Genomic DNA, 12368 nt, shown 5'->3' with positions numbered 1-12368 from the left:
GCTCCATAAATCATAACCACTGGGTTATATCGCCTCCTCCAAGTGTAGGACTAGGCAGAACAAAAAACACTTGGCAACGCCCATTGGTTGTCCTCAGATAGTATATAACTCCCCTCTCTGCTATTGGTATTCAGTTTAGTAGCAAGCAGTATTAGAAGTATTAAAACTCCTTAGAGGGTGGGTGCTGTGTCCATCGATGAACTCAGAGAAATGGATTTTACCGTTAATAAAAAAATCCCATTTTCTCTTTTGTTCATTGGCGGATACAGCACTCCATAAATCATAACCACTGGGACGTCCATAGGCAGCGCCAAAAGGAAAATAAGGGGTGGGGAAAATAACCCAAGGCTAAGTACAAGAGCCCTAAGCGGGTCACAGGAGCCCCATCTGCCCCAGGAGCATGAAATAATTTTCTATGGGCTGAGAAGGAGGGCCCACATTTGCAACGAGGCTCCTTCCCTTTCCTAGACTGTGGCAGGAAGGTATTATTCCCCCTGTGAGACCCTAATGATGTCATCCAGAGTACCCCAAACAGGCAATCGCCATGAAAGGGCAGATCACTGAGAGCTTTCTTAGAGGCTTGGTCTGTAGACCAATTCTTAAGCCACAGCACGGTCCTAATCACCACCGCTGAAACAGAAAGTTTGGACAGCACAGGAGCTATATTCAAAACTGCATCACAAATAAACTGCAGCCCCTGGACCAACTGCTAAATCAACATAAGCAGCGGGAACCTGCTCACTCCCCAGACCCTGGCACAAAAGCTTGGCAATTAGGCATTCAATTAGGGTCTGAGTCACCAGGGCTAAGGCCAAGACTGGTGGCAATGCCAAACCAGCCATAGTAAACACGCTGCGCACCACAGCCTCCACTTTCCTGTCAGCTGGGTCTTTAAAGGATGGGAATTCCACTACTGGGATCATGGTTGCTTTATTTAACCTGGAAACAGTAGGGTCCACCACTGGTGCACTGGTCCACTTTTTTAAAAAGTGATTCCTCAAAGGGGTAATGTACTGAGAAACGTTTGGGGACCACAAAGGGTTGCTCCCATTCCTTATAGATAAACCTGTTAAAATAATGAAAACAAGAAAACACCTTGGCTGTGCGAGGTGACTTGTGTGTATCAAAAGACACAGCCACGTCCGTGGCCACATCAGTCACATCCTCCATTTTTAAAGTTTCACACACTGCAGTAATAAGTGCTTCTATCAGCGTTTTCTCATTCGCTGCTGCGACCGTGGAGGAATTGGGGGGCGTGATATCAAGTCCCCCTGGACGGGCCATGTCCACGATGGCATCAGGCTTAGAATCAGATGAGACAGACTGAGCAGGAGAAGGCAAGGGACACTTTCTCCTTGGTCTTTGCCCACACGCCACCTCCACATCCACCTCCACCAAGGATACCAAGGACTGTAGGACCGCCGTCTGTGCAACCATGGGGAGCTGGGGTTCCGAGGGACCTGCCACCTCCATGAGAGGGTCATTGGGGGAGATATGACCCTGAGGCTCCATCAGGAAAAAGATAAACCCCACAGCACAAAAAAGTTTTTTGACACCACTAAGGATCCCCCTATACTCAGGGCACCTTTTAGCAGAGAGAGAGAGAGATATAGGGACCCCCAGACTCACTCTGCCAGCCGGAGGAGCACAGCAACACCCATAAACGCCATGTAATTCATATATCCCTTGCAGAGGCAGAGGAGAACGAGGAGGAAGAGGAGAAGCCCAGGCATCACTACACGGCTCTGGCCATCTCCAGCGTCTCGCCAGACTAAGGGAATATGGCCGCCATGACATCATGAACTACACAAACAGGGCTGCTGGCCTGAGATCAAGACAAACTAATGGAAAATGGCCACAATGACGTCATCGGGCTTCTTAATCATGGCCTCTGGCCTTTCGAGACAGCGAGAACAGGCAGCCAGGATCCTCCCTGCGCCCTCAGCACTGCTGCATCCTCTGCAAAGGGATCCCCCTAAGGTAAAGTACCTTACACCGCACCAGGCAGGGCATACATTAAGGCGACTCCGCTGCGCCCACTGCAACTGCTGTGCCCCTTGCACTGGGACCCCTGTATGCATTACCTCACACTGCAAAATAGCAGTACATGCACCTAGGGGTCTCCGCTGCACCGCCTGCACTGGGACCCCTCCAGACCAAGGTACTGCACCCCATACTGCCAGGGAAGGACAGACACAACCCCAAGACCCTTACAGGGGGGGGGTGGCGGGGGAGACACCCAGGGGTCCCTGCCATAGGTGTGCGCAGCATTAGGGTGTGCACCCCAAAGCTCAAACACACATGCCTTTCTCTGCAGCCTCAGCTGCACTGGACAGTGAATGAATGGGAAGTGCTCTGTGCTGAGCGGCTTCCTGTTCATTCACAAACTGAAGCATAGTAAACCTATTTGTGTCCACAATGTTCATTTGGAAAAGGAAGGCACCAGTAAATTACATATTTACTAGCCCCTTTCCCCACTCTCCATCCTGCAGCGTAGTGATTAAGGTGTGCCCAGGCACACCTGGCACACCCCCTGAGCACGCCTATGGTCCCTGCTGCATTCTCTGCCCTGGGACCCCCACCAGACACCAGGTCTGGGACATTCACAGAGGGGAGGGGAAGGGAGGAGGACGAAAGCCCAGCTCAACTGAGGGACTTCAGGATGGGAGGAGGGAACCCACAGGCAGGCCCAACCATCACTGGAGGGTAATCGCGTCCACCTCAAACTGTCAAAAAAGGGGGAGAGGGGGGAATGTGCTTACCATTCCATGGTGCAGGTGACGCTCCAGACAGAACTCCTCGCCACCAAAGTAGGGGAGCTGTCAGCCAAGGGACCGCTGCGACTCGGACCAGCGTCCAGACATAAGCAACCTTGCGAGACAAATAACTGGTGGGTCAGCCTCAGTCTGTGAGGCTATGTCGTGGCAGACCTGGCATGTAGCTGTGGTCTGCATGCACTCGCTGGCTTGACTGGGGGGACCACTGGATCTAGATCAGCCAGCCCGTCGCCCAGTCTGGCAGTTGATTGTAGATTTCCCAAGAGAAAAAGCAAAAAATATGCATGAAAGGAGAAAAACATTTGTTAGGGCCAAGAGATCCCAGCAGAGAGCCTAAGTCTTTACTCCTGACTAGACAGGAAAAAAAAACTGAATACCTATAGCACAGTGGGAGGTTATATACCATCTGGGGATGGCCCATGGGCATAGCCATGTATTTTTTGTTCTGCCTAGTCCCACTCCTGGAGGAGGTGATATAACCCAGTGGTTATGTTTTATGGAGCGATGTGTCCATCGAGGAATGAAAGAGAAATGTTAGTTTTAGATCAAATTGAACTGAAATGAGTACACACAGACATCAATCGTATATGTTTGTACATGAAAAAGTCAATGGAATTTTTTTTTAATTATTTAAAAAAGCAAACCATAGTCTGTAATTTTTCTCATATGCCCTGACTTGAATATGCTACACCATCAAGGAGTTTTACCAACCTCCAGTTCTGTTGTATCTTGTCCGGCTTTACTGTAATACTTAAGAAAGTCCTTAAAAAGGATAAAAATAAAAATTAGAGTATATTTACTACCAATAACCAAAGCATATTTAAAGATTTGCTACTGCATTTTAAAATAAATATGTGTATCTGTTCTAACTCTGTAAAAAGCTTTATTTACACCTTAAAGCGGAACGTCGCCCAAAAGGGGAACATTCCGCTTATTTGCATCGTCCCCCCTCCACTGCCACATATGGCACCTTTTTAGGGGGAGGGGGGAACAGGTGCCTGGATTTGACAGGTACCCACTCCCTCTTCCGGTCAGATCGCCACCGCGATTTGTGCGGAAGTTCGGCCCCTCCTCCCCCCCCCCCCCCCCCGCAGCCTTTTGGGAGACATCACAGCTCCCAAAAGACTGCAGACCATTCACACATGTGCAGTAGGAAATCGGTTGTGAAGCCGGAAGGCTTCACTGCCTGTTTCCCCTACCTAAGATGCTGTGGCCTGCACCCGAAGGCGATTGAAGAATCGTCTCAGGTGAAGACATCGCAGAATCCCTGGACAGGTAAGTGTCCTTATATTAAAAGTCAGCAGCTACAATATTTGTAACTGCTGACTTTTTGTTTTTTTGGGGGAAGCCTGGAGCCTTCTTTAAATAAGCAAGCTCGGTTTCCTGGTTTGCAGTGCTACCTCATGGTTCTGCTTTACCACACCTTCTCACAATGCAAGCCTACAAGGCAGAACTGAAAACAATGCAGTTCCTGTATGGCTAATATGGTATTCCCAAAAACGTATTAGAGAGTAGTTGCAGTAAATTTGGTCCTCGATGGGGCTCTCAACCAGGATTGGCCATAGATGGATAACAATTTTGCTGGCTCAGCAGTGACTGGATGAATTTTGGTCCACCTATTGCCAGTCCTGTTTAAAAGCAGTCGATTTTTGGATCAACTGCTCACAAATGGGCTTGTTGGAAAACTTCAGTTCAATTAGCGCTGCAGCCAATACCAAGACCAAGATCAGTGTATTCTAACAGTAAGGAGGATTCCCGCATCCACCTCAAATGTGTGGATGGAGGAATTAGTTCAGTTTTTTTTGTTCAGCCTACTGGCTGATGGAAAAAAAACCAAATGGTTCCATGTATGGCCAGCTTAAGTGTGAGGTTTCTTGAGTGGTTAATCTACAAAAATCTATGTTAAATTGACACCCAACTCCGGATCGTCCGAAACACTGTAATCACAACTCAAAATATGCTTTCAACACACATAGTATAAAGTTAATTGCATTATGCAAACTGTTGGTGAGTGATTAAAGTGTCCCATACCTTTAGCAGCAGCTGGTACTTCATGATCCTCTGCACCGGTTTAATAAGTAGGTCATTAAGTTGCAGGCGATGTGACAGCTGTTGCCTCAACTCCTAGAACAGCATAGTCAGAAAGAGAGGATGTGATTGGTGACACAAAAAGTTCATTAGCCTTTATGCACTAGTAAATCCAATGCTCATTACATGTGCTGGTTTATCTGCAGGTAGCAGTATATTATGTCCACGTTTCTTTATTTTTTTTTTGTGGGAATTCACCCTAAGATTCTGTTTTTGTCCGCAAACAAGAAACAGAAAGGGTGAATTATTAAAATAAAGAAAAAGTTAGGAGTGGGGTTGTAACTAGCTGGCACAAGCAATACCTATACAGTGGTGATCGAAAGTTTGGGCACCCCAGGTAAAAATTTGTATTAATGTGCATAAAGAAGCCAAGGAAAGATGGAAAAATCTCTAAAAGGCATCAAATTACAGATTAGATATTCTTATAATATGTCAACAAAAGTTAGATTTTATTTCCATCATTTACACTTTCAAAATTACAGAAATCAAAAAAATGGTGTCTGCAAAAGTTTGGGCACCCTGCAGAATTTATAGCATGCACTGCCCCCTTTGCAAGGCTGAGACCTGCCAGTGTCGTGGATTGTTCTCACTCATCGTCTGGGAAGACCAGGTGATGTCAATCTCAAAGGTTTTAAATGCCCAGACTCACATCTGACCTTGCCCCAACAATCAGCACCATGGGATCTTCTAAGCAGTTGTCTAGAAAACTGAAACTGAAAATAGTTGACGGTTGACGCTCACAAAGCTGGAGAAGGCTATAAGAAGATAGCAAAGCGTTTTCAGATGTCAATATCCTCTGTTCGGAATCTAATTAAGAAATGGCAGTCATCAGGAACAGTGGAAGTTAAAGCAAGATCTGGAAGACCAAGAAAAATATCAGACAGAACAGCTCGCAGGATTGTGAGAAAAACAATTCAAAACCCAAGTTTGACTGCACGATCCCTCCAGAAAGATCTGGCAGACACTGGAGTTGTGGTACACTATTCCACTATAAAGAGATACTTGTACAAATATGGTCTTCATGGAAGAGTCATCAGAAGAAAACCTCTTCTACGTCCTCACCATAAAAATCAGTGTTTGAACTTTGCAAATGAACATATAGACAAGCCTGATGCATTTTGGAAACAAGTTCTGTGGACCGATGAGGTTAAAATTGAACTTTTTGGCCGGAATGAGCAAAGGTACGTTTGGAAAAGAAGGGGCACAGAATTTAATGAAAAGAACCTCTGTCCAACTGTTAAGCATGGGGGTGGATCAAACATGCTTTGGGGTTGTATTGCAGCCAGTGGCACAGGGAACATCTCACGAGTAGAAGGAAAAATGGATTCAATAAAATTTCAGCAAAATGGTAAATTGATGCCATCTGTGAAAAAGCTGAAGTTAAAGAGAGGATGGCTTCTACAAATGGATAATGATCCTAAACACACCTCAAAATCCACGGGGGGTTACATCAAGAGGTGTAAACTGAAGGTTTTGCCATGGCCTTCACAATCTCCTGACCTCAACATAATTGAAAATCTATGGATAGACCTTAAAGCAGTGCGTGACAGACAGCCCAGAAATCTCAAAGAACTGGAAGACTTTTGTAAGGAAGAATGGGCAAAGATACCTCAAACAAGAATTGAAAGTCTCTTGGCTGGCTACAAAAAGCGTTTACAAGCTGTGATACTTGCCAAAGGGGGCAGTACAAGATATTAACTCTGCAGGGTGCCCACATTTTGAAAGTATAAATGATGGAAATAAAATCTAACTTTTGTTGACATATTATAAGAATATCTAATCTGTAATTTGATGCCTTTTGGAGATTTTTCCATCTTTCCTTGGTTTCTTTATGCACATTAAAACAAACTTTTACCTGGGGTGCCCAAACTTTCGATCACCACTGTAACTGCAAAATGTCTTCAACATTACAGAATAAGTCAAATTAAATGTAACTAACTATTACTACCCAATAATAATACATGAATAAACAGGAACCTTCAATTACATCAATTTAATCACTTTAGAAAATGAATTTAAAGCGGAGTTCCAGCCATTTACTCACCTGTCCAACGGTCCAGCGATGCGGCCGCCGGAAGCCTCGATCCTCTCCCTCGGCGCCGGCATCACTGCTGTGGGCACCCGGCTGTTACAGTTTGCGGCTTCACAGCCGGGTACCCACTGCGCATGCGCGAGTCGCGCTGCGCGCCGTGATTGGCCGGCAATCTTCTGGGACCTCTGACGTGTCCCAGAAGATTGCAGGGAGGGAGGGGGAGAGGAGAACTTCCGCTCAGGGCGCCGCGGCGCTCCGAGCGGAAGTGGGAGCGGGTACCTGTCAAAACTAGGTACCCGCTCTCCCCCCCCAAAAAATGACATGCCAAATGTGGCATGTCGGGGGGTCAGGACTCCCTAAAGCGGAAGTTCCACTTTTGGGTGGAACTCCGCTTTAATATATAAAAGTAATGTAATTAGGTAGTATAGTAAGAGGAAAAGCACAGCAATTAAATCAAGACAGGTAATACATTTTTATTGTGTATTTCTTATTTACAGTAAGGCCTCATTCTACACCATACACCTGTGTGAAGACCATGTTTGTGCGCACAGGGTTTCACAGGTGTCCAATGCATCTCCATGCAGGTAGTCATATTCATTTCAATTGGGGTGCAGTGGCTGCACAGACACAGCTGCTGCTCCCAATTTGATATCCTTGAAGGGGCACGACCCAGAATGCAGGCAGTTAGCGTTCAGGACCTTGCACCTGCATCTGCACAGCTGTCAAATTGGGAGCAACAGCTATGTCTGTGCAGCCGCTGCGTCCCAGTTGACTGAACTGAGACTGCCTGCACAGAACACTTGTGCATCCCCATGCGGACAAAAGGCCCTCACAAGAGTGTACCCCTATGTGAATAAGGCCTTAATACTCAATTTTGAACCCCATAGTATAATTGAAAGCAAACTTTTTATATAGAGTGGTGAGGAATTAGAATAACTTTTTTTTTGCTTTTTTTGTCCTTGTTAGGGTGTTTCCCCCTATTTGTCCTCATGATCATTATCACTGAAATTAACCTCAAATAAAATCACAAATTTTGAGTTTTCACTAGAACAGGAATAGATGGAAAATTCTAATGGGCACATTAGTTCTGGTGACCCTGGTGACTATCAGGGATTTCCTCCATTTTGGAGAGATATCCTCGCACTTCCTGTTGTGACTATGGAACAGGAAGTGAAGAGAAATCTCCTTAATGGGACACAGATGCAACCAAAAAAACAAACAAATGGGAGTTATAACCCTTCTTTACTCTATCCAAAATAAAAAAGTTTTGCCTTCAGTTTCATAAACTTTACCAATAACAATGACAATAAATAATGTAGACTTTGATCCTTACCTCAAAGTAGGTATCGATATACTCGGATACAATGTGCTCAGACTTGGGCTTGTTTTGACAATATACCACGTACATGTGCAACCTGCGCTCCTAAACAAACAACAATTACACTAATTAACAGATCAATGAATTAAAGAGAATCTTGCAAGTTTTGTTTCCCAGCTGGGCCTTGATGGGAAGTTCTTCCCTTATCCTCACTCCTACCGTAGGAGCCTGTCAACAGACCATTAATTTTTAACAACAACTTTCCCTCAGGATTACAAATACAGCATATCTAATGTATTCTATGCATATTAATAATCTGTAAAAAACCTCCCTTGTGCAGACATCTAATAGGTCTGAGAATACTGCTGGGTACAGCCATCTTGGATGAAATGTATGCAGCCTCAGCAGACTAAGAGATGTCATTAAATGACACTCTTTATTATTCTCCTTCATTTCTCAAATGGCCAAACATGAAAAGGTATGTAGGGAGGTGAGGGGAAGGTTGGAGATGCTGGGCCAGCACAGACAGTACACGCTCGTTGAAGAGGCCAGGGCTATGATATGGCAAGAGGGAGGGGGAAAGGTGACTGTACTAGGGAGTCCTTCTGGAATGGTCCAGGTCAATAGCACATTGCAAGTGAAAAACATTTTAGAGAAAAAAACAATTCTGCAAATAAGCATTTAAGATATTAGACAATTTTCTGTGCTTTTACCTGCAAATGTTTAATTTGCTGACAGGGCATCTTTGAGTACAACTTCTAATTATTCTATATCTCCCTATACAGAAACCACTAGGAAGCAAATGGATTCACCATATGTAAAAAAGAGAATGCACTCCAGAGAGAAATCAGGAAAGTCAGCCCAAAGCAAAGCTCTGGCTATGACAGTAGGATCTAGGTTGGAGAGTGAGCTCTTCATCAGGGTCAGGAATGGCCGTAAAAGATAGAAAGGGAATCAAACGCTGCCTTGTGCCCCATAAAGCTTAATTCAAATCACATAAGCAATCTACATTTGTCTTGTTACAGTGCATCTTCTCATTTTCCCAGTACTGTATTCACAATTTTAAATTTCCAGTTCTAGCTGCCACAAAAAATATTTATATAAACAAACAGCACAGAAAGGCAGGTAGAGGGTATTTACTAAAGACAAATAGGCTGTTAACTTAGCTAACTGAATTTTCCCTTAGCTTAGTGAATAAGGTAAAGTTCTGGTGAATTCCATCATCTAACCATGTAAAAGAAAAATTGGATTTTTGACTTATCGTAAAATCCATTTTTCTGACGGACACAGCTCCTGATCTTCATAACCATTGGGTTATGCTGCCCCCTACAGGAGTAGGACACCAGGCAGAAAACAAGTCTGCGTACGCCTATGGGCAGTCCCAGGAGGTATACTCCCTCTCTCTGCTATAGGTACCCATTTTTGTTACAAGCAGTGTCAGAAGATTTACAACTCCACAGAGGGGTGGGTGCAGTGTCCATCAATGAACATCCTGAGAAATGGATTTTACAGTAAGTCAAAAATCCCATTTTCTCTTTCGTTCATTGACAGACACAGCTCCTGATCTTCATAACCATTGTGACGTCCCAAAGCAGTGTTAAACATGAGGGATGGGAACAGCAAAAAAATCCCAAGGCTAAACCGTAGCCAGCCAGGCACCAGAAGCTCAACCTAAACAACTGGAGCCCACCTGAAAAAAATAATACACCCTTAAAGAGGATCAGGTCCTCTAAACAGCAGCCTGCAAAACCTTGCAAAGCAGCCTGCAAAACCTTGCAAAGCATCCTACTGAAGGAAGGTCAAGATCTGAGCCACTGAACAAGAGCGAGGATGAACCCCAAGAGACTCACACCACACAATGTAGGTCTTCCACGTACGATGGTAGATCTGGTAGATCTTCCTTGAAGTAATTTTCAAAAGCGTTGGAAACACTGACTCACGACTGTAAAGTAGGACAGAAGATTAGTCCTTGGGACAGCAGAAAGCTTCCAAGGAACGTCGGCGACCAGCCACACCACGCCACTAAGATAACTGGAATCCCTTCTGCCTCGATCCAGTGTAGAAGTCTTGGCTGAAGCTTGAGAGGAGGGAAGGCAAAAATCAGACGATACCGACCCCACGGGCCACCAGTGCATCTGTGGCGTCCGCCAAAAGATCCCGTGAACGAGCCACAAACATCTGCACCTTTCTGTTGAGCTGGGAAGCCAACAGATCCACCTTGGGGATGCCCCACCGGAGACACAACTGATGAAAGACCTCTGAATGAAGGGACCACTCCCCTTGGTCCAACGCCTGCCGACTGAGGAATGTATACGGGGTGGAACGAACCGTTCTGCCCACCTGAGAATGTCTGCTACCTCCAGAGCCACCAGGACACTTCTTGTGCCCCCCTGGTAACTGACATAAGCCACGGCCATGGCACTGTCTGATTGAATACTGAACATCCCTGAAGACAATCCGTACAATCTTCCAGGCACAGTTTGATCACTCGGAGATTGGTGAAACAGAGGATGGGAGTGAAATCAATCGATAAAGACAGGCCAACATCCCAATTGAAATGCAAAACAGACAGAAGGTGCCTCCTTGTGGGACTTTAGGGGCCTGAAAAAATAATTTGTAAAGTAGCAAAAAACAACAAGCCAAAAAAGGTTTTATAAAAATATATAAATACAAACTTTATTGAACATCATAGTATAAAACATGAAGCTGATGTAAGAGGGCAACAATTTTGAACCAGAGGAAGGTGATCCACCTCACATATATATAGCATAGTAATTGGACACAATGATATAAGCAGAAAAACCCTAAATGAACACCTGATGCATTTCAGAGTTTCCTCTTTCTTCAGGGGTGATGAAATAGGGTACAATATTTATTATTTATTACAACCAGTGCATACAAGGCACATAACATCAGCTGAAGAACCAAACCAAAAGTAATGGTGTCTGTTCCTTTGCTCAGTCGATAGCACATATAGATCCAATACAGATCCAAGATAGCAATGAAGATAAGCTAGAAAGGCCAGCCCGCTGAATTTAGCGAGACCAAAGCAGAAGCATAGGGCCACAACATGTAAGAAGGTCATATACCCATGTGGTCTGTTGCCTATCGGTCCCCAGGATATGTGGCCCTATGCTTCTGTGGCCTATCTTCATTGCTATCTTGGATCTGTATTGGATCCATTGTATTGGGGAGTCTGACCATCCCAAGGAGGGGCCCACATCCACCCCAAAACCCTCCAGGGGGAGAGGGGGGGGCAGCTATTCACCATACCAGGAACCAGGCAGACACCCCTCCAGACAGAACCCCTCATCATCGGAATGGGAGGGCTGTCGGCCAAGAGGAGATCCATTCATATACGTCTTCGTGAGGCGTTTAACTGGCAGGCCAGCCCCCGTCCAGTGGGGCTATGTCGCGGTCAGCCTAGTGCGGAGCTGAGGTCTGAGTGCGCTTGCTGGCCAGACTGGAGTGACCACTGGATCTAGATTTTACAGCCCGTCGCCCAGTCTGGCAGTTGATTGTCTCACAGGAAAAAGACAGGAGAAACGTTTCTATCTTAAAAGAAAAAATTGCCAGGACCAGAGATCCCAGCAAGGAACTAGGTCCTTACTCCTGACGGCAGAAAAAAACTGAGCACCTATAGAAGACAGAGGGAGTATACCCCCAGCACTGCCCATAGGCGTAGCCAGACTTTTTTCCTGCCTAGTGTCCTACTCCTGTAGGGGTCAGTATAGCCCAATGGTTATGAAGATCAGGAGCTGTGTCTGTCAATGAACGAAAGAGAAATTACATTTTTTTTTAACTATTATTTATTATTATTATACAGGATTTATATAGCGCCAACAGGTTACACAGCGCTTTACAATATAAAAGGGAGACAGTACAGTTACAATACAAAAAAATTACAAGAGGGTACTGCTAATAAGAGCTTAAGATCTAATACGGTGGGGCAAGTGGTACACAAGGTTGTAACTGTGGGGATGAGCTGATGGAAGTGATAAAAGATTAGATGGAGGCCTAGAGGCAGCCAGAGTAGGAGACAGCCAGACAGATTGAGGTAGAAAGTTCCAGAGGATGGGACAGGGTCTGGAGATGACCTGGAGATGAGCATGGGAGGAGGAGACAAAGGAGCTTGAGAGCAGGAGGTCTTGAG

General features: G+C 45.3%; 1 protein-coding gene across 1 annotated transcript in view; it reads right to left on the bottom strand.

Annotated features, from left to right (window-relative positions):
- ARHGEF25 (Rho guanine nucleotide exchange factor 25) overlaps window positions 1–12368 on the bottom strand; it is a 548945-nt gene that overhangs the window by 34458 nt on the left and 502119 nt on the right. The window contains exons 9-11 of the mRNA XM_082245582.1: window positions 8231–8320; window positions 4809–4901; window positions 3489–3539 (exon numbers count right to left, since the gene is read on the bottom strand). Of these exons, the coding sequence (XP_082101708.1) occupies window positions 3489–3539; window positions 4809–4901; window positions 8231–8320 (234 nt within the window). The remainder of the gene's footprint in view (window positions 1–3488; window positions 3540–4808; window positions 4902–8230; window positions 8321–12368) is intronic.

This window comes from Pelophylax lessonae (assembly GCF_965119305.1).
Source record: "Pelophylax lessonae genome assembly, chromosome: 2".
NCBI lineage: Eukaryota > Metazoa > Chordata > Amphibia > Anura > Ranidae > Pelophylax > Pelophylax lessonae.
This window is presented reverse-complemented; position numbering and strand designations above follow the sequence as displayed.